Source organism: Chionomys nivalis, chromosome 10 (genome assembly GCF_950005125.1).
Source record: "Chionomys nivalis chromosome 10, mChiNiv1.1, whole genome shotgun sequence".
Classification (NCBI taxonomy): domain Eukaryota; kingdom Metazoa; phylum Chordata; class Mammalia; order Rodentia; family Cricetidae; genus Chionomys; species Chionomys nivalis.
Window position 1 is genome coordinate 44,151,834 of NC_080095.1, and position 27,908 is coordinate 44,179,741.

At 44.0% G+C, this 27,908-nt stretch overlaps 2 protein-coding genes across 5 annotated transcripts in view; one reads left to right on the top strand and one right to left on the bottom strand.

The window, feature by feature from the left end:
• Slc39a9 (solute carrier family 39 member 9) overlaps positions 1–4,877 on the bottom strand; it is a 38,192-nt gene extending 33,315 nt beyond the window's left edge. For both annotated transcript variants that reach the window (XM_057782819.1, XM_057782820.1), the window contains exon 1: positions 4,105–4,877. In XM_057782819.1, coding sequence (XP_057638802.1) covers positions 4,105–4,200 — 96 coding nt within the window. In that variant the 5' untranslated portion in view covers positions 4,201–4,877. The remainder of the gene's footprint in view (positions 1–4,104) is intronic.
• A 366-nt stretch (positions 4,878–5,243) lies between these two features.
• Erh (ERH mRNA splicing and mitosis factor) lies at positions 5,244–19,960 on the top strand. Of its 3 annotated transcripts, none has more exons than XM_057783101.1 (4): positions 5,244–5,354; positions 6,630–6,717; positions 10,279–10,399; positions 13,140–19,960. In XM_057783101.1, the coding sequence occupies exons 1-4, from the start codon at positions 5,352–5,354 to the stop codon at positions 13,240–13,242; spliced, it is 315 nt and encodes a 104-aa protein (XP_057639084.1). In that variant the 5' UTR covers positions 5,244–5,351; the 3' UTR covers positions 13,243–19,960. The 3 variants fall into 3 exon arrangements, with proteins under 3 accessions (XP_057639084.1, XP_057639083.1, XP_057639082.1); XM_057783100.1 differs by lacking the exons at positions 5,244–5,354; positions 13,140–19,960 and adding exons at positions 5,378–5,769; positions 11,810–12,085; XM_057783099.1 differs by lacking the exon at positions 5,244–5,354 and adding an exon at positions 5,419–5,769.
• Positions 19,961–27,908: the final 7,948 nt, after the last annotated feature.

The window sequence follows — 27,908 nt, forward strand, 5'->3', positions numbered from 1 at the left end:
CACCACCACCCAGCTTGTTGTTTTTGAGATTATAAATATAACATTTCTTCCTTCCCTTTCTTCCCTCCAAATCCTTCCATATACTCTTCTTTGTTCTCTTCAAATTCATGTCTTTACTCATTAGTTGTTATTGTATATCTATATATGTGTGTATGTGTGTGTGTGTGTGTATACATATACATTCCTGAATATAACCTGCTCATTTCGTATAATCTTGCTTGTATGTATGTATTCAGGGCTGACCATATGGTATTGAATAACCAATTGGTATGCTCTTCTTTCTTGTTTTGGTTTTGAAACATGGTGTCTCTAAGTAGCTCAGGCTTGCTAGAAACTCACTATGCAGCAGAGGCTGGGCCTCAAACTTGTGATCTTCATACCTTAGTCTATGAGTGCTGGGATTACAGGCCTGTTCTGATGACACCAAGTGACTTTAGTGTCTCCTCCCTCTGAGATCGGGAGTTAGTCACATTGAGCTCTAAAATCATTGTTTGCCGACTATGGATTCCCATTGTCTCAGCAGATGAAAACTCAATCTGCTTTCAGTCAAAAAAGTTCCCAAACTGAAAGTCTTCAGAAACTTTCATAATAATATAATGATTACAATTACAGAAATAATTTTATGTCTGCTGACTCTACTAACAACACCTGTGGGATTGCATTCTACATCTCCCCCCATACTTCAATTCATTTTTGCCAATGTACTGGTCTGGACTGGAATAAAAATTAAAAAAAAAAAATAACCCTCAGGCAATCAACCTAAAATCCCACTCTGGCCATCTGAATCTACTTCATTCATCAGGCGTAAACTAGTAAAAGAGGTTCAACCTATTTCCGCAGCATTGTTACCAACTGCCAGCAAAAGCTGCTCCTTAGCAACTGAATCTAAAGCACACAGGATGCCACACAGGACCTCATTTATGGAAGGCGAGCTGTGGCCTCTTTCACAAGTCTAGCTTTTCACTTCCCCATATGCTGAAAAATTAGCATCTTCATTACCATAGTTATATATAATTAATTTGACAATTAAAATTCGCCCTTTGTTTCCTAAATCAAAAATTCATGAAGGTACAGTCAGTCTCCAAGGCTAAGGGCAAAGGACACCACACAAGCATGGAGAAAGGCGGTTTGCAGATGAGGAGAAAGTGAGGTGACATCAACGTCACACCCTTTTTAATGGTCAGTTGTAACAAGTGGACTTTGCTACAGCAATTTCACACCACTAATTTCTAACACTAATGATGTAAGAATTACTGGTTCCATTGCTCATCTGGCTTTATTTCTGTTCTGAGAAATTCTTCAGACAGGCATGGAGGTACACATCTTTAACCCTAGCTTTAGGGAGGCAGAGGTAGGTGGATCCTTGTGAATTCGAGGCCAGCCTGGCCTACAGAGCGAGTTTCAGGACAGCCAGGGGTATAGAGAGAAACCTTGTCTCAAAAAACAAACAGCCAGGCGGTGGTGGTGCACACCTTTAACCCCAGCACTCTAAAGGCAGAGGCAGGAGGATCTCTGAGCCAGTCTGGCCTACAAAGTGAGTTCCAGGACAGCCAGGGCTGCTACACAGAGAAACCCTGTCTTGAAAAACCAAAATAAATAAACAAAAATTTAAAAAACCAAGTTTGAAAAAAAGAAAACTCGCCAGGCATGCTAGTACACTCCTTTAATCCCAAAACTAGGGAGGCGGATCTCTGTGAGTTCAAGGCCAGCCTGGTCTACAAAGTGAGTTCAGGACAGCTAGGGCTGCTAAACAGAGAAATCCTGTCTCGCAAAACAAAAACAACAGAAAGAAGGCCAAAAACCAAGCTATAAATTGCTTATTTGAATTTTGTCCCAATTACCAAGCCTGGTGGTCCACACCTTTAGTCTTGAGAGTTAAAAGCAGGCAGATAGATCCCTGTGAGTCTGAGGCCAGCTAGGTCTACAGAGAGAGTTCTAGACCAGTCAGGGCTATATGATGAGGTCTTGTCTCAAAACAACAATAAAAAACCTAAATAAATTTTACATTAATTAAATATTTAAATATAAAGACCAATCCAAGCCTCACAAATGTCACCCTAATAATGCCAATCCAATTCTAACACATAAGAAAATATATTGGGACTGGGGAGATGGCTCAGTGGTTAAGAGCACTGGGCTCTTCCAGAAGATCTGAGTTCAATTCCCAGCACCCACATGGTGAATAAATATTTTAAAAGAAAGAAAATATATTAGAGGAAAACCAGGAGGTTCAGAAAGCCTAGGCAGGAAAGTGACCCAAAAGTGAGGCTTCACTGGTCAAGAACTGTGTGACATGTCACCTGCTGTCCAGCTCTATCCAACTGCTACCTTGACAGAAGACAGGAAACAACAATAACAAATATTTAAACACGCTAATCTAACAGTAAGTTTGTGGGCTGGATCTGTCCATGAGCTACGTAGTACATGTACTATGTACCTATGCCACGACAGTGGCTGAGAACGACTCTGAGTCACAGCAGCTCTCATTCCAAGACATTTGATGAACTTTTCCAATCACACAGCCTTAGCTCCGTGAGTCTGCTGTGAGTTTTGCTTTGTGACAGTGCTAGGTACCAAACCTAGGCCTTGTACATAATAGGCAGACACTACTATCTGGCCAGACTCCAGCACTTTCAATGAGTCAAGTTAGGTGATATATATATATATATATATATATATATATATATATATATATATGTAAACTTTTTTTTAAGGGAGTGTTATCGTTACAGTTGGACAGATGGCTCAGTGGGTAAAAACACTACCTGCTCTTTCAAAGGACCCAACTGTGGTTCACAACCCTTTGTGACTCCAGTTCCAGAGGACTCCATGACCTCCTCTGGCCTGTAATGGTACACAGACACACATGTAGGCCAAATATCCATACACATATCATTATATCCCAAAGGGCACAGTGAAAAAGACAATGGAAAAGGAAGAGACAAGTCGGAGCAAAGCGCTCCTCCTCCCTGGCTGAAGGCTGTTTATCCTTCCACTCACCACCTTTCCACAGCAGGCTTTCCACCAAAGCCGTTTCCTCTGACTCTCTTAAAGGCTACCTCACGCCCCATCTATACCTCATCTTCCTTTGAGGATATCAGTCCTTTCTAAGAACAGAACTCAGGCAAGGGCTTCTTTTAGTGCTGACCTCGAGGACAAAACCATGAAATTCTCTTGAATGGTGTACTTTTCTCCCTAAACCTTTGAGCACTGCGCACCTAGGGAACTCTTTGGTGACAATCTAAAGAATGGAGGTGCGGATCTTTCCCTCCCGCTCGGCTAACCTCTCTAAGGGAAGACAACCTAACAAAGACCCAAAGCATCCAAACACAGTAGCCAAAAAGTTTATTTCTAAGCAAACAGATTTGAAAATAATGGCAGAATGTCCATTCCAATCCTTGGCTTCTTTGAAAGGAAATGATAAGAACAACTAACTTTAGTTGGGTTTTTTCCCCCCTTACACTGATTGTAGGCTAGCAACCTAAGCTTTCCTCAAAAAGAATTCACAACCTCTCAAGAAATTATTATACTGATTTTGATTCACATGGACAGTCAATAGTCTCCATATGTTTTTATCTGGTACCTTGTTTCCTTGAAACCTCTGGCGACCACCAGAATGTAACTATGGTGTCTCTCTCTCTCTAGGAAAATGCACAGAGCCCCAATTTTATATATAGTTTTCAGACAAGTTTGAACATTCCTGCTTCTTCAGCGAGTTATCCACCACTTTCGGTTAAGATTTACAGAGCCCAGCACTCGAGAGGCGGAGGCAGGCGGATCTCTGTGAGAGGCGGAGGCAGGCGGATCTCTGTGAGTTCGAGGCCAGCCTGGTCTACAGAGTGAGTCCCAGGACAGGCGCCAAAGCTATAGAGAAACCTTGTCCACAGCTACACAGAGAAACCCTGTCTGGAAAAAACAAAAACAGAAGAAACAAACGAAAAGATTATAGGGCTGAACGTGAACTTCGTTTCTACTATGAACTGCTAAGTATCTTTTCCTTAAAAAGACCTTAGAGCTGAGAAACAGCTTCCCTGCAAATATCACTGACTAGCACCGTCCTAACACTTGGCAAAAAAAAAAAAAAAAAGACGGAGAATTTCTTACCTCTGAGAAATTAACAGCCAAAGGAATGATTCCAGCCACGTAACATCCCACCAGCATTGCCAAAGACAGCAGACTAATGGAGAGAAAATCATCCATTCTGCCCTCCTGTAGGTACTCTCTCCCACCAGGTTTCAAAATTCCAGCGGTCTGAAAAGGCGCTTAGGCTCTTTAAACGTGTGGTTTTTTTTTTTTTTTTCCAAGAAAACAAGGGAGTTTCGCACGTCTCTCAACCTTGCCACCAGCCGGTGTGTTCACGAAGCACGCTGCTCTCGAACGCACTAAGATGCAAGCTCCTTTTTGCTGATATTAGCACCAGAGAAAACTTTGCGAAATCTCAGGCTCTTGGACGCCAGTCACCGGGATTCCGGTGGGTAATAGATGGAGAGATTGCGCGAAAGAGATCTCTTCAATCTTCGGAATGAGGGTGCCACAACGACCCACTCCCCTAGGCAGTGTATCTGGTAGCAGCAGGAGAAAGGTAAAGCCCAAGTGTCCTCTTCCCAGGCCGCACCTGGTTCCCTAGGGTGGCCCCCGCAGGTGATCCGCCCCCAGGGAAGGGACCAGCCCACCAGTCCCAGCAAACTCCCTTCCAAGTCTAGGGTCGTGCAAGCTACCCTGCAAGTCTCTAACGGCGGGCCCCGAGGACTCAACAGCAAAGTCGATACAATGCTGTCTCTGCCCTACACCGGGTGCTGCCCATGGTACTTCCCTCAGTCAGGCCCTGACCCGCAGTCGCCAATACTACAGCTGCCATGGCCGCCAAGTGGCACCTCTTCATTACTCCCACTTCCGGATTGTCTGACCGCCCCCTCAGGCAGGGCACTTCCGGGTTACAACCGACCTATAAGCCGCGGTACTTATATTGCCGCCATTTTTTTAGAAAGGCTTTTTTAAAAAGAGACCCGTATCACCGTTATGTTCTCCATCACTTTAGCTACCTGGCTGCTTACTGAAGCACAGAAAGCAGCGTCCCGAAGCAAACTACTGTCTTTAAAGCGGCAAAAATGTCTCTTACACAGCTCAGAGCCCTTACCCAAGATGGCTGAAACGGCGTCAATATCCGCTCTAGAAACCGGAAATGTGTGAATCTCTGTGGTCAAAAAGGCTCTTTCGCGTTGCGCTTCAGGCCATTTCCGGCGGCTGCTCTCGCGGGATTGGCTGTTGGCAGCGTTGCGGCTGAGCTCGTGTGCGACGGCGGCGGTGGCGGCGGTGGTGTTAGCGGCGGCTGCAGCAAAGCATCTGACGAGATGGTGAGGCCCCAGCGCTTGCCGGGGGTCCCCAACTTCGAGGGCCACCCCTGCTCCCGCACATCTTCCCGTCCCTCCTGTCTCCGCCCATCCAGCGCGAGCGAGCTGCTCCCCGCCCCCCACGCTCACGCTCAGGGGTCGACCCTTCCCCTTCCCGACGCCGGGACGCGGGGCCTGACTGTAGGCCCCGGACCTGGTCCGCCCTGCGGCTGCGCGCCCGCCAGCTGCTGGGAGCGAGCTGTGCGGTGGGGAGAGGATGCACCGTTTGCGGATGGCTGCCGGGAAGAGGGAGGCGTGGGGTGCCCCTTCTTTCTCTTCAGATGCACTAGCGAGCTGTAGGAACAATGGCCAGGGGACGTGTGTCAGACCTATGACTGAAATTGACAAACTCGCCGCCTTGCTGTTCGCCGAACGTGGGGTGAGGGGGGAGGGGTCGGATTTGCTTTGCCTCCTCAGCGGTCCCCGCAGTTTTTTTGTTTGTTTATTTGGTTGTTTTTTTTTTTTTAAGTATTTCCCTTTTTTCAGTATCCTCAGTTGCCCCGGTTTGGCAGGTCCGTCCGCCTTCAGTTTTGTTCTTAAATTTTCTTGAGAGTGGAGCCTGCAGAGACCCCAGAGTCTATAGTCTATAGTCCGACAGGGATGGTAGTGAACTGTGGTTTCTCCGTTCTGTAAAGGCTCTTGTTTCACTTGGTATATTATGTGTCTGTGTTTGTGCGTGCGAGTACAGGTGCCCGCTGAGGCTAGAAGAGGGGGTGAGGTCCCCAGGATCCACCAGGATCGTGAGTGGCCGATGTGGGTGCTGGGAACCAAACTCAGGTCCTCCGTGAGCGTAGCACGTGCTCTTAACTACTGAGCTGTATCTTTAACCCTCTCGTTGTGGTTTTGCTTTTGGCGGGGGCGGGGGGGGAGTGTCTTAAGAAATTCTTTTTTTCTGTGTATTGGTGTTTTGCCTGCATGTCTGTGTGCCCTCTCCCTCCCTTCCTCTTTCTCTCTCTCTCAGCGTTAATAGAACTGGAAACCAGTGGACAGGTTTTTGTGAGTACTTGCTGGCAGGTATATTTGGAGTTGGAGAAATGACCCAAAGTAAGGTGCTGACTTCGGGGAGTTGTAAACCCAACACTGATCACATACTTGGACAGCGGCATCCATATTGTGGGAAGAGCAACCTAATTAATGATGTTTTAATAATAACTAACATTCGTGTCATATACAATGTTGTGATTATGACTTTCTGAAATACATATTAGGATATACATTGAAATTGTTTTTTCCCTTCAGTCTCACACCATTTTGCTGGTGCAGCCTACCAAGAGGCCAGAAGGCAGGACTTATGCAGACTATGAGTCTGTGAATGAGTGCATGGAAGGTGAGTGGACACAAAAGCTAAACTGATCAAGGGGGAAATCTTGACGTCACCGAATACACACACCATTTTCCTATGAGATAAATAGCATTTAAGAACTGCAATTGTTTTTCCCCCTAGATTTTTTTGAATTACTATTTTAAACAGGGAAGATCAATTTTTAGCATGGATCATTACAATATTTTATGACATGTGGGAATTTGACATAGAGCTCTTATGTATTCTTGCTAAGCTGTAGCACTAGAGAGCTGTTATGGCCTTCTCTGAAAATGCCTTATGAAACCTCATAACCTGCCTATTAAACTAATAAATGTTAAAAGCTAACTGGGTGTAGTGAGTGGCGCACACCTTAATCCCAGCACTCAGGAGGCAAACACAGTCAGATCTCTATGACTTAAGGCCAACCTGGTCTACAGAGTGAGTTCCAGGATAACCAGGGCTGTTACATCGAGAAAGCCTGTCATGAAAAACCAAAAAAAACCAAAACAAAAAACCCAGCCAACCAAAGCCCATGAGAATGTTGGAAAAAAATGAGTTAGCTAAGACAAAGACAAAGCCAGGGTTCACAGAGTCAGATCAGTATGATTTATTGTGCGTTTGCTAAATTTTCACTCCATCCAGGGAACAATTAGCTCTTAATGTTTCTTCATTGAGTAAACCATTAGCACACAGACTGTTCTTTGCAGTGTGGATTTGTTTTTGTGCTTAATCATTACAGCATGTTAACTGGATGTAAAGTCTAACTTTGTTTATTTATGACAGTTTTGATACCTACCCAGGCTATCCTAGAATGCAGGAGTCTCCTACTTTGACCTCTTTTGAGTACTGGGATTATAGATATGTACCACTGTGTCTGCCTCTGGTTTATTTTAAGTAGTGTACTTTAATATATGGATTTAGAATGCAATCCTCCCCCATTAATATCTTATATTGATGTGCTATAGTTGTTACAGTGGCTGAAAAAGTCTAAAAATGTTCAATACCTGTGGAATTTGTATTTCAGGTCTTTTCAACCCATGGTTAATTAAATCCATGAATACTGACACCACACATACCATGAACCCACTGTATCCGTTGCATACAAACTTTTTATACTGGTTTCTGCAACATAGCAGTGTACATTTCAGGTTCTTCTATGTTTTATAACTCCCATTTTCTTTTTTAGGTTAGAAATTGTAGTTTATGGGCTTGGGGTGTCGCTCATTTTACAGAGTGACTTGTCTAGCATGTACAAAGCCTGAATTTATTCCCATAAATTCATATGGCATCCCATGGGCTACACATGACACTATTGAAAAGACAAGAAGTGGTGGTTTGGTTCCCACTTTATTTTTTTTTATTTTTTATGATTTATTTAACTTTATGTGAATCAGTATGAAGGTGTCATATCCCCTGGAACTGGATTTTCAGACAGTTGTGAACTGCCATGTGGTTGTTGGGAATTGAATCTGGGTCTTCTAGAAGAACAGTCAGAGTTCATAATCGCTGAGCCATCTCTCCAGCCCTCTAGTTCCCACTTTAGAAAGTTAAAAAAACGAGCGCTGGTCATTACCATCATCGTGTATGCTAGCACTTAGGAGACTGAGGCAAGAGACGTACAAGTTTGAAACCAGCCCAAGCTGGAACTGGGTTGCTTTTTGATAAAACCCGGTGGAGGCGTGAGGTAACTTGAGAGACTAGGGTATAACTCAGTAGTAGAGCATTTTGGTTTTGGGGTTTTTTGCTTTGTTGTTTGTATAGAAATAGACTGATTGTCCTATAATGATCTTGTATATTTCAGCCTTGATACCTCATTTATTAGTTCTAATAGTGTTTTTTTTAACTTCTTGCCTCCTTGCTCTGGCTACAACCTGTAACAGAGTGCTGAGTATAAATGTTGTTCTTCCTGGTGGTAGCAGATAAGCATAGTCTGATCACTAAACATGACAGCAGGGACAGGTCAGTAGTGCCTTATACACCTGAGCAGTGAATTTGCCTTCCTGGGCTTTGCTTCCTTATAATTTTTTCAGTCCTATGATGTGTGTGTGTGGGGGGGTGGTTTTGGGGGACAGTTTTTTCTGAAGCTTTGGAGCCTGTCCTGGAACTAGCTCTTGTAGACCAGGCTGGCCTCGAACTCACAGAAATCCACCTGCTTTCCCTCCCAAGTGCTGAAATTAAAGGCGTGCGCCACAAGTGCCTGGCTCAGTTATATGATTTTAATGTAGTATGCTAGTAGCAATTAAAAATGATGGGGATAGCTTAGTAAAGGAATAGGCACCAGTGAGTGTGAAAGCCCAATACCGGTGTAAATAAGCCAACCCTGGCAGAATGTACTAATCCTAATGCTGAGGTGTAGAAACAAGTGGACCCTAGGGACTGGCCAGCCTAGCCTAAGTAAGCTGCAAGCTAGTGAAGAGACCTGTCTCAAAAATGTCATTTCACATCCATGTGTGCAGACACACAAACATGTAAAATTGAATGTAGCCTTTCTCTGAAATTTTTAAGAAGTTACTTTAGTGTGTGCCTTAAGGGCTTTTGTATTACAGAATAGGGCATGTTGCCCACAGGTAGCTAATATTGATGGCACTTATCCTTTGAGTAGTTGGTGGTAGCAATGGACTGAAAAGGTTTGTTCCCCTAGTATAGAATGATTTACTGGTTGAAAATTAATAGGTAATGTGCTCTGTTGATAATTGTTAATTTTTTTTTTTTTTTGTTTTTGTTTTTTGATTTTCGAGACAGGGTTTCTCTGTAGCTTTTTGGTTCCTGTCCTGGAACTAGCTCTTGTAGACCAGGCTGGCCTCGAACTCACAGAGATCCGCCTGCCTCTGCCTCCCAAGTGCTGGGATTAAAGGTGTGCGCCACCACCACCGCCCGGCTAATATACTATAATTATTGATTGGGGGTTTTGTTTCTGGTTTTTGGAGATAGTCTGGTGTATCATAAGCTGGCCTTAAACTCGCTATGTAGCTGAGGCAGAGCTTGAACTTCTGATCCTTTTGCCTTAGCCTCTCAAGTGCTGGGATTACAGGTGTGCCTACCACACCTGGTTTTATGATCTCCTTATATTATTTACAAGGTTTCATTTGTGCCGATGTTCATATGCATTATTTCAGATAATCTGTAAAACCCTATGGAAATGTATTTGTCAGGTAAGGTTTCTGGGTGGAATCATTTGTCCCCAGTTTTATGATAAAAGAGCTGGCTTTCTGAATTCTTAATGAACCCAGAGTTTAGGATCTTCAGTACCATATCAGGATAAGCTCCAACCTCATTGCTAGTTATTGTGACTTTTTCCATTGCACCAAAATTTGAAGGTAAAATAGGAAATTGTGCTGTTTTTCTGCTCTATAAGAACGATTAGAAACCTGATAACAAGAACCACAATATGGATGTAGTGGCACAAACCTTTAATTCCAGCACTTGGGATGCAGAGACAGGATCTCTGAGTTCCAGGCCAGTGTGGGCTGTGTAGAAAGTCCTGTCCAGGGACAGGGGGGCGGGAGACAGCCTGGAAAGGGTCATTGCTAAGGTTTTTCTAACATAGATACATCGACAATATAGCTCTTGTTCTCTCCCCTTTAGGTGTTTGTAAGATGTACGAAGAACATCTGAAAAGAATGAATCCTAACAGCCCCTCCATCACATACGATATCAGTCAGTTGTTTGATTTTATTGATGATCTGGCAGATCTCAGCTGTCTTGTGTAAGTATTAGCAACCTTATCTTTTAATTTGTATTTTTCTACTTTTGTCTATTGTTACTAGTTTTTCACTTACATATATATCAAAAATTAAATTGACAATATAAAGCCAAAGGCATAGGAAACTGCCAGTTGATAGTGTAGGGTGAAGATAGGCTAATTTAAAAGTGCCACATTATCTGTGCCCTAAACCTAATAGTTTTTTTTTCTGGAGTTTCTTGTCCTCTTAGTCTTTTCCCTAAAGTAACTGATTTCATATTAAAACCAAAGTTCTTTGCTTGAACGTTAGCTTTAGTCCTAGCCTGTGTAAACTTGTTTTTGTTTCATTGGCATGAGGTTTTAGATTTTAGTATGCTTATTATAGTTATATTTAAGTCTTATTGAGTAGTACTAATTAAATATTGCACTGTAGACTAAATTGGCATTTAATTAGGATGTATGAACAGAGACCAATCCTAGAAAATAATTTACTCTTTAGAATATTTCTCATAAAACAGCATTAGTAAACAACTGGCTATTTCTTTGCCTTTGGTAAGGTAAGGCATGTTAGGCAGTGGTCTGTGTGCTTGTAATAAACCTCTGACCTTATCATCCAGGAAAAAATGGGTGTTGCTTAGACAAAGCATTCCTTCTTTGGAGTTTATTTCCATTATTGGAAACTGGTCCTATATGTAGGGGTGCAAGCTTGTAATCCCTGAATCTGGAGGATGGAAAGTTAAGGCAGATAACTTAGTTAGATCCTGTCTCAAAATAAAAGGTAAGAGTGGACTGGGGTGTATGTACCTCATCATAGACTGCTGCTTACTAGGCACAAAGCCCCATATCAGTCTTTAGTACCATGAAAAAAAAATAGCATGTAGATTTTTACGTTAATGGTTAATAGGGTTCTGGTGCCAGGAATATTTAGCAGTGTGTGTGTGTAAAATGGTTGACAAGATTTATGATCTAAAGAAAAAGAGAAGGAATATTGCTTGTCATCATTTAACTATTAAGTTGCTTCACTTTAAGTCTTGATTTGCTCACTTATTTTTTAATTTTAAAGATAAGTGTAGTGGGCCGGGTGGTGGTGGCATACGCCTTTAATCCCAGCACTCAGGAGGCAGAGGCAGGCGGATCTCTGGGAGTTCGAGGCCAGCCTGGTCTACAAGAGCTAGTTCCGGGACAGGCACCAAAGCTACAGAGAAACCCTGTCTCGAAAAACCAAAGATAAATAAATAAATAAAGACAATTATAGCTACTTGCAGGATTATTTTAGAAAAAAAGATTGAGTTAATTCGGATACTTAAAGTAATACCCTATGCTTGATAACGTCTTTAATTTTAATAAGTACTATTGATTGTCTAATTTTTTTATGTGTATGAGTGACTTGCTGGATGTATGTCTGTTTACTTTGTCCATTTCTGGTGCACACAGAGGACAAAAGAGGTCAAATGGAGTTACAGGTGGGTATGAGCCATCATATGGGTATTGGGAATTGAACCCCAGACCTCTGGAGACCAGAAAGAGCTTTTAACCACTGAGCCATCTTTACATCCCTGCTCCCATTTGGCTTTTTTGTTTCTCAAGACAGGGTTTCTCTGTAGCCTTGCTGTCCTGGAACTTGCTCTGTAAACCAGGCTGACCTTGAACTGATCACCTGCCTCTGCCTCCAAGCCCTGGGATTCTGTACCACCAAACCTGGTGCTTGTCTGCCTTTTTATACTACAGGGTTTTTTGTTGTTATTTTCTGTGTATGGTATTTTGCCTGCATGTGTTTGTATACCATGTGCATATAATACCTTTGGAACTCAAATATTGAATTTCCGGGTACTGGAGTAACAGAACCTTGTGAGATGCCATGTGGATGTTGGGGATCAAATCCAGGTCCTGGGCCGAGCAACCAGTGCTTTTAACTGCTCACTAAGCTCTCTATCCAGTGCTATACTGCAGCTCTAGTATGTATTCCTCACCAGGTAGGGTTCAGTTTAAGGCCAGCTGCTCTGTTCAAGTCCCGTAAAATTGAGCCGGGCGGTGGTGGCGCACGCCTTTAATCCCAGCACTCGGGAGGCAGAGGCAGGCGGATCTCTGTGAGTTCGAGACCAGCCTGGTCTACAAGAGCTAGTTCCAGGACAGGCTCTAAAACCACAGAGAAACCCTGTCTCGGAAAAAAAAAAAAAAAAAAACAAGTCCCGTAAAATTACCTTGACTGGATTCAGTGTCCTGTAGGCGCTGAGAACCTTCATTGTCAATAGAGTTCTACTGCAGCTGGTCTTCCTGCCTCACCCTTCTCTTCTGAAAGATGTGTCCTTCTGAAATTTTCCTCTGTAGGCCTTTGGCTTTTATTTTAAAAGGCAAGTCTTAAACTATGAGTTCCTTAAACATTAGCAGAAAGTTGTTGTTAAAGTAATATTCCTTTAGAGATTTCTTAGTTGATTCAAAACAAATCTAGCAGATCAAAGCTTGTACTAGAGTTTAGCTTTTGTTTTTTAATCACTAAAGGGACTTTGAAAATAGAAACTATGTGGGAGAGAGAACATGGGTTTTGGTCAGTAGGTGTGTGACTGAGTGCTTAGGAGCTCTGAAACTTGACTTTTACCATCATAAGATTATACTGGGTGATGCAAATCTTCATTAAAACCACAGCATTGTCCACTTTGAAATCACGTTATGTGTGAAAGTGCACGTATTAAAGCCACTCGAGGGGAGTTATAATGTGTGCTTTAATTGACCACGGTGACTTTGCATGTTTCTTTCTGTTCCTCAGTTACCGAGCTGATACACAGACGTACCAGCCTTATAACAAAGACTGGATCAAAGAGAAGATCTACGTGCTCCTTCGTCGACAGGCCCAACAAGCTGGGAAGTAGTTGAGTCGGAAGCATTAGGGGCTGGGGGTGGGCTTGGAACAGGTGCATACAGCGTGCTGTAGTGAAGATTTTGTATGATAGTAATCCTGTTTCCATTTTGTTACGCTAGAGCCAAGATTGAATGTATGACATGGAACATGAATGATATTTTCATTCTGAAAACCACCATTATTGCCCCTTTACTCTTTTTCTTTTTTTTTTTACTTAAACATTTTTATGATAATTCAGAGAGAGTGTTCTTTGCCATTTAAGGTTGGTTCCAGTCCTTGAAACTGTTGGTGTCTGCTTTACAGCAGTGAGTGCACTAACCCCTTGTGAGGGGTGGGGTGGTGACAAGCTTAGTTATGTCCTCTGGGAAAGTCTTAGTGAAAATAAAGAAATGTTCTGTAGTTGTATTTCTCATTGAGTTTTTTGGTTTTGTCTCTAAGCATTGAATTGTCTGGAAAAGCCTTAACAGTTTAAAGTCAGTAGGTTGCTACACAAAGAACTTGAAAGTTTATGTATTTGGACCCATTTTGTTGTGATTTACTTATATGAAACTAATGAGCTTTTACCTCAATTTTCCAGCAATCAATAAATCTCAGTTGTAGTGACAATATTTGTATCTACTGTGGGTGCAAACATGAGGTGCTTCTGGACTCAGCAATGGGAATATCTCCATTGACAAGTTGGAAATAGTACAAATGCATTTAGTACCCCAACCTGTGGAGCATCACAACTGCAGACAGTACACTGGATTCAGTGCCTTCCTCCCCCATGACTGTGACTAATGCAGCTCCCTTCCCGGCATTACTTCAGAGCATTAGACCTGAGAGCACTAGCTTGCGAAAAGAATTTAGAGCACAAAATGTTCCTCTTTCACAGCATCCTAAGTTGGGAACACTCTCCAAGAGTCTCTGGGAAGTCAGAGTCTGCAGCAGGGAATACTAACTATCCACCCTTCCATGGAAGGTATTAGGGTGAGGGGAGGATCACAGAAACAGTACAAAGCCGTCTCGGTTGGAGTACAGTGGTTCTGTTATGACTTGAACACACCAACTGTCCTCGTCATTGAGTACTGCATACTCCTAATTCTGTTACTTCCCCAATGGTCAGCGTCTTCACACACCATGAGGTTGATAGTTTACAGGGAGGCTCGTGATCGGCCTACTGTTCCTTCTTCCCTGCTCCTCTCCCTATATTAGACCCTTAACTCTATGTTTTATGCAAAATAAATGGAGAAATTGATGGCCATCTATTGCAGTACTGCAGATGAACTTGAGGCCTTTACACATTGAAATCATGCTCTTACCACTGTGCCTATCCCTGCTTGATGGTAATGGAAATATCACTCTACCATAGACTTAACTAGGGTACCTGTCAGAATTCTAGTCATGATGTTCACCGGGAATTAGCCTGACTTAAATCTCAAAAGACATAGCTGCAGCAGTCACATTAGGAGGCTATTTTTTTCACAGTATCTGTCCTGCTGACGTAGTTCTCAGCTTTGTTTAAGGTGGAACAGCAGATAGGAAGGGATCGGTACACTTCATACAATGTAGTGTATGATGTTGGACGTGGAAGAAAATGTTTCAGCCATTTCCAGTGTCATACATGAGAGGTCAAAGTGGCCTCTCGGTGCTGGTAAGATGCATGTACAAGAGATGGCTTGTGTAAGAGCCACCTGGTTTAGATACCTCATGCACAAGTGTCACCTCTCATAGGTGTCTTAGACCAAGGTGTGCCCAGGCATGAGAGTCACTACTGAGGGAAATTGTTGTGTGATGTTTTATTCTTTTGGCTCTTTTTCAGGGACCTGCCACCCAGCTCCCAGGTAAACACATGGAGGTTTGTTTTTACTTATAAATGCCAGCTTGACTTGTTTCTAGCCAGCTTTTCTTAAATTAACCCATCTACCTTTTGCCCCAGGACTTTTTCTTCTGTACATCTTACTTTCTCTCTTACTCTGTGACTGGCTGTGTAGCTGGGTGGCTGTCAGGGTCCTAAACCATTTCTTGTGCTAGAGTGGAGGTGTGAGAATTAAAACAATTCACATGACTATATGGGAATATAGTGATCTTTCAAGAAGTCCTGAATCATATCCTAAAAAATCACCCATGTTTATTCTCCAAACAGCTTTTATAGCAAAACGTAAACTGAGGTGGAAGCTCATTAGCATTATGTTTCCTAGGCAACAGGAAGAATGACTTAGGTCACTGCCATACCTATGCCTGTTCTGTCACATACTGAAAAACACCTCTTCCCTAAGCGGCCTCCTAAATTATAATAGGAGGAGCAGAACATATCCTGGCCCTTTATTGGGATGACGTCAGGTTGTCTCACTATCAGAAGGCTGGGCGACCACCTTCTATGTGAAAGGTACAAATTGTGCCTTGCCAGGTCGCTCAGAATTCTGACTGCCATAAAATGTAAGAATATGGCCTGTATAATCCGGCCTCTACAGGTGGCTGGCCCTTAGCTTTCTCCTCTCCTTGTTCTCTCATTGCTCCTCCTCTTCCTCGTTCCTCTGTCTGCCAGCCCCGCTTTTCCTTGTTCCTGCCTCGCTATTGACTGTTCAGCTCTTTATTAGGACCATCAGGTGTTTTAGACAGGCAAAGAATCACAGCTTCATGGAATTAAACAAATGCAGCATAAACAAAAACAACACACCTTAAAATAATATTTTGCGGGGCTGGAGAGATGGCTCAGTGGTTAAGAGCACTGACTGCTCTTCTCAAGGACCCGGGTTCAATTCCCAGCACCCACATGGCAGCTCACAACTGTCTGAAAATCCAGTTCCAGGGGATCTGACACCTTCACACCAATGCACATAAAATAAAGTTAAATAAACCATAAAAATTTAAAAAAAAAAAAATATTTTGCAAGAAATAGCTGTTCTCCCTCCTTGAGTCTGTAATTTCCCCCATTTAGGTATAATTTGCCAGTTGAGGGCCATTATTTACATAATAGGCAATCTTGTCTAGTAGCAGATTATTCCATCCTCTCAAGAATAAAGCTGAAAGCCAACCCACAGTCAAGTTTGTAGAGCAGAGCTTGTGTCAACCCTAATCCGCACTTGAGAAGTTTAAGGTGGAGGACACATCTAGCCGGCTCCATGAAGGAAGCCCCTCTCTCTGATTCTGAGGGATTTGTTTCTGAGACATTCTAACTTGCCAAACCTGGCCTCAAACTTGTGGGCTCAAGTGGTCCTTGTCCTCTATCTCCTGAGCAGCTGGAGTCACAGACTGGCTAGAGGGCAGCTTAAACAGGACATGGACGGACAGCAGGAAGATAGAACAGGCAGGGAGGGGATGTGGCCTTGGATAGTAAGCCACCGTGCTTGGAGCAAAGCGACCATATAATATAGATAAAAGTCAAAACTATGGCCACAGCGCCTTAGAAATCAAGCTGAGGCTTAGGCTGCAGGTAGCCTTAAAAGATTTTTTAGTCATAACCTGTCAGGTCTTTGCATGAGAAGGATTAAGCATTCTGCTGTGTAGACTGGACTGAAAAGCCAGAGAATATAAAATCATCGAAGTCAATCCAGGAAGTTTTCAGTGAGGCAGGTAAGAGAAATTACAAAAAGTCTTTTGACTTGGATTTCAGGAGCTCTCAGCCCTACACTATACAAGACAAATAGCACATTTGCAGGTAAAGTACAGGAGCGTGCTGTGTGATGAAATATCTGGGCCTAATGTCTGGGGAGTGGGGGATGAGGACCCCCCACGTGAGGCAAGGGAGGGCTTCTTAGTACCTTATAACGATTCTTGCGCACACACACCTTCCCAGTCAAGAAGGACTTTATCCTCAACTACGATCCCATCGCTTTTGCTTTTGTCAGGGATTTTTATCCTAGCAACAGAAAAGTAACTCATACAACAAAGTTCACTGAAAACTTAAGAGTGGTGATATGGTAATTTGGAAGGGTGTGTGTGTGCGCACACGCATGTGTGCACTCATGATAGTGCACATGTGTGTGTTTGCATGAGGACAGCCTTGGGTGTCATGTATTCCTCAGGTAATTTGAGACAAACCTAGAACTATTTGGCCTAGAACTAGCCAAATAGGCCTAACGCCTAACCAGAGGCTAGGAGATGGGTCCCAGGGGTCCATCTGTCTGTGCTTTTCTAAAGTTGGAAGTTACAGATGGCTTTTTGTTTTTTTTCCTTTTGAGACAGGGATTTCTCTGTGTAACAGCCCTGACTGGCCTGGAACTAGCTCTATAGACCAGGCCAGCCTAAAACTCACAGAGGTTTGCCTGCCTCTTTCTCCCAAGTGCTGAGATTAAAGGCGTGCGCCATCACTGCCCAGCTCAAGATGGCTTTTTTAAAAGTTCTGGGTATTGAACTTGGGTCCTCACACTTGTCAGGCAAGCACTTTACTGAACTGTTTCCAGTCCTGGATTTTTTTTTTTTTAATGAGGGTAATTTACTTACATGTAAGCAAAAGAAATGTCTAGTTTTCATTTCTTTAATCTTTTGAGATTATAACATAATTACATGATTTACTCTTTCCTTTTCTCCCTCCAAACCTTCCCATATACTCCTTCCTGCTCTCTTTCAAACTCATGGTCTTTTTGCTCATTAATTGTAGTTACGTATGTGTGTGTGTATCAAATACAACCTAAGAAGAAAAATAAGAGCCAGAGAAACGGGTTTTTACTGCGAGAATGTCAGAAGCTACACCTACAAAGTCTCACCATCATGATTGCCTAAGCATGAGCTGAATAATAATCTGGGCATGATGGTGCATGTCTTTAATCCCAGCACTCAGGAGGCAGAGGCAGGTGGGTGTCTGTGAGTTTGAGGCCAGCCTGCAGCCTGGTCTACAGAGTGAGTTTCAGGACAGCAAGGTCTGTACAGAGAATCCTGGGGGCAGGTGAGGGAAGGGGAGGCACACAGCTGATGACTGGCAATGCTAATGTGTCTGGGAAGGTTCAAGAGGCCTCAGCCCTATGCAGAACCACAGGCAACTAAGGAATGCCGAGAAATAGTCTTCCCCAGGGAAGAGCTCAACAATTGGCTATCCAGTACCAAATGGTCAGCCCTGAAAGCATATAACATAAAAGTAACATTTACAGATTCAGCTGTTCATTTGTTTTTCATGTATTGGTTTGCATGCTACAGATTTTCAAACTCTGGAGAACTGAATTCAGTCAGAGTTCAGACCAGAGAAAGTGAGAAAATTATCCAGATGTCCACTTCCAGCCATAACAACCATAAAGCTCAGGCTAATGAACCAACAGTTTCACTTTTCAGACGCTAGTCAGCAAGGCAACAGCAGGCTGGGAATCCTGAATGAGGAGAAACTTGAGGGAGCACCACACCTCGGATTTTTCTGGAAGGCAGTCATGGGGAGGATCCACACGGGGCCAGTCGCCTTCTGATTGAAGAGACTGATTTAAGAATCTAAGTGAAGCTGGGGGCAGCTGGCAGTCACAGGGCACAGAGCTGGATAGAGGGAAGCTGAAAAGGAACTTCCAGAATCCCAGGGAGCGGGAGCCATGGAGAAACCTGCATACTGACTTGCTCCTCACGTTCATGTTCCTATACAACCCTGGGCCCTCCCACACAGAGTTGCCTACAGGCCAATCTGATGGCTGCATTTTCTCAGTTGAGGTTCCCTCTTCCTAGATGATTGGTTTGTATCAAGTTAATAAACTGACCAGCACAGAGAAGGAAACTCAGAACTCCTGTGGGGTGAGGAGACATGAAAGTGACCAGCCCCAGTTGAGTCCTATATGACTATGTAGGGCATGCAATTGTAGAGGGGAGTTTCTGACCCGTGGAAGACCCCAGTGTGTGTCCCTTCATAATGAGACTGAAGTGTCCCTCAAAGCAAGCGTTCTCTAGACTTCCTTACCAGAACCTCAGAATGCTGCATGAAGGAATCAACCCATCTGCAAATAATCGGTGTGCCAAAATAGAGACCAGTGTTTATTAAAGGTAATGGATAAAGAAACATATCTGTCCCACATCCAAATTACTAGTCAGAGAAAAACTGGGAAGACTGTTCACAGCCAGAGATGAAAATCAGCAGAAACTAACCTTGAAATTGACAGGGATGGAGTTACCAGAGAGGAACATTAAAACAGTCATTATAAAGATACAGACCCAGCTGGATGCTGGTGGTATACGCTTCTAGTCCCAGAACTCAGGAGGCAGAGGCAGGTGAATCTCTGTGAGTTTAAGGCCAACCTGGTCTACAAAACAAGGTCCAGGACAGCCAGGGCTGTTACAGAGAGATTCTGTCTCAAAAATCAATAACCAAATAAATATACAAATCCTTAGAGCTAATATGATTGTATTAGGGAAAAATTGAAGATATTTCTAAATTATTTTTAGACAAATATAATTTATAAAGATAAAAAAATATTGATCTGGAAATGTGGCTCAGCTGTTAAGAACTTGTATGGCGTTCAATTCCCAGCACCTATAACAGGCAGCTCACAACTGCCTGTAACTCCAGTCCCAGGGGATCCTGTGCCTCTGATACCCATGAGTACCCCCACACATGGCATACACACACATATACACATGATTAAAAATAAAATAAAAAATGTAACATATACACGTATATATATTTCAAATGCAAATTATACTGATAGGCTTTAATTAAAAACAATGTGCAAATTCTTGAAAATTGCTGTGAGTAGGTTTTAAGCTTATCCCAAATAAAATGCTAGGTAATTCATATATTAATTAGTTTTATTTAGTCATTTCCTAATATATAAATTAAAACATGTTCTGCATGATAAATTCATGTAATCTGTCGAATAAGTTTAAAAAATAAAATGTAATTTTAAAATCATATTTAGAGTGTTCTAGTTTCATTTCTGCTGTCGTGATAAAACACCCTGACCAAAAGCAACATAAGGAAGAAGAGGGTTTATCTGGTTCGCAGTTCCAGTCAGTGGCTGGGAAAAGTCAAGGCAGGCACTTGGCGGCAGGCCTGCTTGCTGTTCCAGACAGTACTGACCAAGGAACTCACTTCACTGGCCAAGAGGCATGGCAGGAATATGGAGGATTCTGCTGACTGACAAGTGGGCTGTGTGCCCAAACTACAGAATGGCACCGCCCACAGTGGGCTGGACCCTCCTGCTTCCACTTAGAAAGGACAATCCTCCAAAGACATGTCTACAGGACAATTTGATCTAGGTAATTCTTCAGTTGAGATTCTCTTCCCAGACAATTTTAGATTGTGTCAAGTTGACAGTTTATGCTAACTAGGACATAATGTAAATAATAAAAATTATAAAAAAGGAAACACTTATTGCATGTAATCTATAGCAGACCAGATGTTGCAGGAAAAAGTGGTAAACTATAGAACGTGCAGGACTGAAACACAGAGAGGTGGGAAAGGAGGAGAGGGTGGTGGTGAAGGGAAGGCTAGGGGAGTGGCTTGGCTGCTGAGCACTTCCTGCCCTGCTAGGGGACCAGAGCTCCGCCTCCAGCACTCTGTTGGCTCACGCCTGCCTGTGATTCCATCTTCAGAGAATCGAATGCCCTCTTCTGGCCTCTGCCAGCACATGCACACACGTCAACACACACACACACACACACACCAGTAAATCTTAAAAAATAAATGTAAGAGATAAAGACTCTTGGATGCTAACTTTGGCGGATAGCAGAGATTTGTGCGACCCCTGTGCAAGTATGATAAAAGTATGTGAATCATCTGTTTTTTTAAACCAAACACATCTTTATTTTCTAGTCTTCAAAAAATCAAATTCTTTTCACAATATAACCATGATTAACTAGGAAAAATGAGTATTTATGGCTGAAAAGGTGACTCAGTAGTTAAGAGTGCTTACCACTTTCGCAGAAGACCCATGCTCAATGGGCAACACCCACAAGGTGGCTCACAAACTTCTGTAACTCCAGTTCCGGGGATCAATGCCCTCTTCTGGCCTCCTCAGGCACTGCACAGTTGTGCTCATACATTCAGGCAAAAACACTCAAGTATTTTTTTAATTTATTTATTTATTATGTATACAGTGTTCTGTCTGCATGCCAGAAGAGGGAACTCGATCAAATTACTGATGGTTGTGAGCCACCATATGGTTGCTGGGAATTGAACTTGGGACCTCTGGAAGAGCAGTCAGTGCTCTTAACCTCTGAGCCATCTCTCCAGCCCCACTCAGAATATTTTTAAGAGGAAAAAAAAACATTTATCTTCAAAGTATTTCCCTTTAAGAGGAATATTGGTTCCATAGAATCTAAACATTAAGAGCTTTAAAAAACAGCCTACTAGGCTCCAAAACCACAGAGAAACCCTGTCTCGAAAAACCAAAAAAAAAAAAAAAAAAAAAAACCAGCCTACTTTGCCATTGTAAGAGAAAAGAGAACCCAGCATAAGCCAAGGCAATCCATTCACACCTCAGGCCTCTCTCCAGGAAGCAGCCTTGTTATATTATTCCCATTTAGCATAATGCGATCTAATGCAGTCAACCCTGTGATACATTCCAGCATCGTGTTGGCACAGCCATCAGTCATCAGGTCCTAGAAGTGTCCCAAAAGGCTCTTTAACATCTTTATCACAATGTGAATTCTTGAGTCTACATTGCCTGCCCACAAGCTCTCATGACAGGAGCTGCAAAGGGGTGAGTGGCAACATTAGCTACCATGGACGTACTGGAAATATCAGTGTCTTTTCATTTGAAGTCGTTTACCACAAAAATATGTAACATTACATACTAATTACCTTGACTTAGGCATTCTACAGTGTGAATACACACACACACACACACACACACACAAGCTTTTCTGTGTCTCACTCCAGTTCTGGGGATCAAACACAGCATTGTGCATGCTAGAATACAAGGTTATACATTTTGAAGTTTTGAGACAGGTTATCACATATTCCTGGCTGGTCTCAAACTCATGAATCTATAGATAACCTTGAACTTTAATCCCAGCACTTGGGAAGCAGAGGCCAGTAGATCTCTGGGAATTAGAAGCCAGCTTGGTCTACATGGTGAGTTCCAGGAAAGCCAGGAACATAGAGATCCCGTCAAAAATTCACTGCTTAAAGTGTCACCCGATACTGCATACTGTTTATAACGAGCAAGTAGAATGTACGCCATCATCGCTGTGGCTATATGTGCCATCATCGCTGTGAGTACAGCTCAGTTGGTAGCATGCTTGCCTACCTAATCATGTTTGAAGGCCCAGGTTCAATCTCTAATACCATATAAACCATGTGTGATAGCACAATTTGTAAACCTGGCACTTGGAAGGTAGAGGCAAAAAGATCAGCCACATAGGGAGTTTGAGGTCAGCATGGGCTACATTAGACCCTGTCTCAAAAATCAAGCTCCAAACCAAACAACAACTAATCCACATGCAACAGATGGCTCCTGAGGAGATTCAGCAGGCACTTTCTCTGAATGTCTGGGTATGTTACTCATTGGCCTGAGGTGAGGAAGAATTCTACATTTTGCAAAACTTCCAGGTGACCATATTTTGAGAGGCAACAAACACAGCTTCCCGTGAAGTAAAGAAGAAAGTGCCTGGTCCATTTAGATGCACAGTAATTATTTGGAGCAGACAGAGCACTGTAAGACACAGAATCAGCTACAAAAGCAGACTGGTCTTCGGCACTGTGGGGAAGAGCGTACACTTTAGTACCAGGCGCTGTACAAAGTTGTCGTGAGGAGAGGACAAGGAGAAAGATGACAGGCACAAGACAGAAAGAACAGCCAAACAGCAGGCTAACCTTTCAGGTGGAGTGACAGGCGGAGGGGCTGAGAGTCTGAGATCATCAGGACATTTGAAAGATAGCAAGGCTGGGAGAAGCTAGTTGACGATGGGGGCGATCACTGATGGAGGCCTTGGGGGAATCATTTCCCAGTGATTTACTCCTTGTCTGCTCCAGTCGGGAGCTTGAGTCCGTCGTAAGCCAGCTCTAAGAAAGATGTTTTATCTTTGAAGACAACAGCAATACTTTCTGCTACGTTTGAGGGCCTATGCCAACTCATCCTCCACACACCTTTCTCTTTTGTAATTATATCCTTGCACTGGATGCCAGATTCCAGACATATTGTGAAAAGGTTGGTCTAAAAGCCTCTTCGCTGCCAAAGGTAATTTGCTTTATGCTCCTCAAGAGAGCAGGGAGACGCTAACAAGAACTGATTGCATCACTTAGCTGAGACAGGCCCTGGGTCCTTGTCAACAGATGTTTGAATTTAAGGCCTCTGGTCTGTAATTTAAGAGAAATGGGATAGATCATTGTTTCTTCCTTAGAAGTCTGGGGCTGGAGAGTTGCCATGGTTAAGCTAACACTCACCTCCACCTCCAGACTCTGGTTGAGGAAGTACCTACCCAGCTGCAGGATTCTAGGTCTAGCCACTGTGTTGCTCCTGTGGTCTCAGAGGAAGAAAGTGTGAGAGAGCTTTCCTGGAGCCAGTGTCTGCTCCAGGGTGACTAAGCAAAGGACACCCAGTAACACTGGTCCCCTCAATGGCCGTGGCCATTCCAGGGATTACTTTGTCTTTGACCCTTTGTGAGCCCTGTCAGGGGCTGCCACAGTCACCTGCCATCACCCCAGTCCCCATGGCAGGTCACGGTTTGGATGGTAGAGGAGTTGTTAGTGGGGGATTTGAGGTGCTGGTACTGAAAGGTCATTAAGAACAAAGACTTTCCAGACTGGGGGACTGCTATGGCTCTCCGGGACCTAAAAATCAAAAACCTTGCTGCCCCCAGAAGTGGTGGCTTCTGAGCCAGGCCTTCCAGAAAATTTGAAGGATTGAGACAAGGCCTCTTTCTTTTGTGGGAAAAACCATGGTTGTCCCCGATGTAACTATGTACAAGAGACCTGTATGGCCTGGGTGATGGGAGAGCATTTCTGTGGATCACCAATTTTTTCTGCGCTGGCGAGTGCAGAAACTGGGATTGTGTGTTTGTTCTAAGAGTCTCTGAGTCAGTCTTTAGCAGGCCCAACAGGGGGCAGTGTTGGTGGCTCCCAAAGTAGAGCATGCTGTCCCAGAGCTACCCAGTGGAGGTCCCTTAGGCATGTCCACACAAACCACCTCTTCCCTTCCCATGAGCAGTTTTTTGAGCATCTGCCCTGTAGGTGTAGTAAGCGCCCAAAGGTTTAATAGAAAGATGGGGCTTGGGGTGGGGAAATGACTTGATGGGTAAAGCACTTGCTGTGTCAGTGTGAGGACCTAAGATTGCACCCCCACATCCACTGAGATCCAGATGTGATAGCGTCTAGAACCCGAGCTCCCATGATGAGACAGGAGACAGAGACACAAGAATCCCTGCAAGCTCACAACAGGCCTGCCAGCACGACGCGGACAAACAAGAGACTCTTGATAACAGGATGGAAGGTGAGACATCCAAGGGCAGTTGAATGTCAACACACTCATTGTCACATCTTTTTTTTTTTTTTTTTTTTTTTTTTTTTTTTTTTTTGGTTTTTCGAGACAGGGTTTCTCTGTGGCTTTGGAGCCTGTCCTGGAATTTGCTCTGTAGACCAGGCTAGTCTCGAACTCACAGAGATCCGCCTGCCTCTGCCTCCCGAGTGCTGGGATTAAAGGCGTGTGCCACCATCGCCCGGCCATTGTCACATCATATACACATACATACACACACAAAGAGAAGAGGGGAAGGGAAGGAGGGACTTGGGGAAAGGCTTTGATGCTAGCCTTCTGGTCACCCTCTGCGTTGACATCTCCCTGCTTGGGGTCATTCCTGCGTAGTCACACTGCTAACTATTCACATCCACATAGGTGACTTCGTATTCCTGTGACAGCCATTACATGGTAACTGGCCTGCTTTTTTCCCTCACTTTGCCCGAATAGATGTGAGCTCAGTGAGAGCTGACAATAGTCACCTAGACATCAGGCTCCTGGGCTTTCATGCCTTATGCTTTATTAACGTTTAGTGCTACTGATAAATACGACTAGAAAAGAAGCCTGGAACGATTCCTGTTGCCATCACCTCGCCTCTGCCCCTGAGAGGCCTGGGACCCTCTGCAGCCCAGCTTCACAGACGAAATCACATTTCATGAAGATACTTCGTCGTTCTCCCTACAGCACCAGAACATTGCCTTGAGATTTGGTGAGGCTCTGAGGGCTGCTTTGGTTTTCTACTGTGTGCTATATCAAAAGGCTTTGAATTGAAAAGGCTGCCAGGCATATTATTAAGATTCCACTGGGCCGTGCTGTCTCGTCCATTGTCTGCTGTGTTGTTTCTGTATCTGGCCCAGCATCCTGAGAGAGATTCCAGACAAAGGAGGATGCCGCACCTGCAGCTGGACGCCTCAGAATGAAGGTTGCTATACCCACGCTCCAGGTGCTGATCTAGGTCTACACTGGCTCACGTGCGCCCTCTGTCTCAGGCCTCTGACAACACGGCAGCTCTGGGTCTCCAGAGTGAACAATTCAAGAGCGACAAGAGAACGCCCAGGGTGGAAGCGATTGCTTTCTTAATACCCTGGACTAGAAGAAGGCTCCATGACCTCCAATGTCTTCTATTTATTAGGAAAGTGTTATTAACAAGTCCTCTCTTATAGGACTTGCACAAGGGCATGTCACCATTTGGTGGGGACCCTTGAAGGGATCATATTGGAGATTGCCCATCACCCAGATGTACCCGCATGAGACACAGGAGAAGGTCGCTCAGCGAAGAGTCCTTTATTGTCAGCAATGGAGATCCGGCTCATGCCAGAAAGGACTCTTGAACCTCAAACCGAGTGTGTGTGTGTGTGTGGGGGGGGTATCTCAAAGTCTGACATGACCTCAGACTTAGAGATACCCTCGTCCATCTTGCTAGTCATTTTGCCTGAGAGCCTCTTTCGCCTGCCCTGAGGGCTGGGATTACAGGCTGGCTGCTTGCCTAGCTTTTTGTGGGTGCTGTCATCTGGATTCAGTTCTCGTGCTCACCAGGTCAGCGCTTTATCAGCTCAACCTTCTCCCCAGTGCCACTTTGAGATTCTTAAAGACTGTCAGACACTCTGTGCCCCGTATTTTCATTTGCACCCCCCCCCGCCCCAACAGCATCCTGCTCTTGATGCTCGCTGCTCCCAGAGAACTTGCCACATGGTCAGATTTCAAGGACCCTGAGCACAACTGTGAACAATCTCAACGGAATTGTTCAATATTTAAAGAAATGTAAAGAATATGTGTTTTTCAGAGATAGTATTATTTAAGAATAAATTCTGTGAGTTTATTCTTTGGATTCCAGGTCCAGCCCTTTCTTAGCTGTGTGACCTTGGGTGACGCACACGGCATCTCTGAGTCTGGATTTCTTCATTCCAAACGGAGATGCATGCAGGGTCCAGCCTATCGAACTGCTGCGGAATTGGATGAGCTAATGCTATAAGTCCCAGAGTGGGCCCTGGACATCCTAAAGGCAGGCTCTCTCCACCACCCCCTTTCTTTTCCTGTTTCCTCTCTCCTGTGCACTCCTGGGATGGAAAATCTGGGTCAATGTGAGTAGCTGCTTAAGTGAGAGGAATATTGACGAGAAAAACTCAGGAATTATAGCCTTCGGGGAAGCAATAACATTGCACATAGAAATTGTTTGAGTGAAGACCGTAGACATCTGCAATTTGTATGCAAATAAATGAGACTCTTCTGTCCTGAGCTAAGACATAGCCCTGGGCTAAAGCTTGCAGAAGGGCCCTGCTTGGGCAGAGAAACCTCTGTGAGCTTCCCTCCGCTGCCAGCTTAAGGAAAGCCTTCCCCAGTTTGGAAGCTGCAGCCTCCACTGCCTTAGCCCCTTAAGTACTTCATTAGTATGTCAGACAGCTAACTCGCAGGCCTTTCTCACGGGGGCTCTTCACATCCTCTCTGCTGTGTGATCCACGAGCTCACACTCATCGTCTGTGTAATCAAGGACTAATGCGGCATTAACTTGCAAATGCCGAGTCTCCTGCTATTGACGGAAAATGAATTTGCACTGGGTCAAACCTCACCTGGTTTCCTAAAAAGCCACATCAATAGACAAATTAGAAGAGGAAGCCAAGAACAAGCTGGCGTGTGTGTCCTCAGACTCTGACTCGCAGAATCAAGGGACCACAATTTTTATTGCTATGCATGCCCTTGCATTCGTTCATTCAGCAAGTTTTTATTGAGTACCCACTGTGTGCCTGGCACTGTACTAGATGCAGCGAATAGGTCTGCATCCAGGAAGTTCGTAATTCAGTAAAGCAACAAACAAACAAGCAAACAAACCTGTAGACAGCTCTAAGAAAACCCTGACTCAAGATGCAGGTAAAGAGTAGACAGCCAGGGAGCCCCCAGCGGGTCCCTCCGCCAGGTGTCTAGGAATAGAGGAGCCAAACCGCACAAAACCCTTAGCACTTATTTATTTTATTTATGTAGCCCTGGTTAGCCTGCAACTCACTAGATAGACTAGATTGCCTTCAAACTTGTGGGTGATTGATCATCCTGCCTCTGCCTCCCAAGCACTAGGATTACCAAGGATCACAGACAGGACGCACCCAGCAGTGTTGGGCACCCTTACCTTATCTTCCATCACTTGTCCATGTCTTGGATCCTTCACTGCCAGGCTTTCTCGACCTGCAAAATTGACAAGCTCAGTGCATGCCTGTCTATGTAAGAGGGGCAGGAAGGTGAGCCAGTCTAGGGAACCTAGGCTACCCTCCAGCTCACAATCCTCCTGCCTCAGCTCTGGAATGCTGCGCTTACAGGTGTTTACCAACATCAACACATTCCC

What these genes read in the sequence shown, in the direction of transcription:
- Erh (XM_057783099.1), top strand. Translation starts at nt 5,608, where the DNA reads ATGCACCGTTTGCGGATGGCTGCCGGGAAGAGGGAGGCGTGGGGTGCC. An exon ending in TGCTGTTCGCCGAACGTGGG is followed by an intron (nt 5,770 to 6,629) that starts GTGAGGGGGGAG and finishes TTTTCCCTTCAG; the next exon opens with TCTCACACCATTTTGCTGGT. An exon ending in GCAGATCTCAGCTGTCTTGT is followed by an intron (nt 10,400 to 13,139) that starts GTAAGTATTAGC and finishes TCTGTTCCTCAG; the next exon opens with TTACCGAGCTGATACACAGA.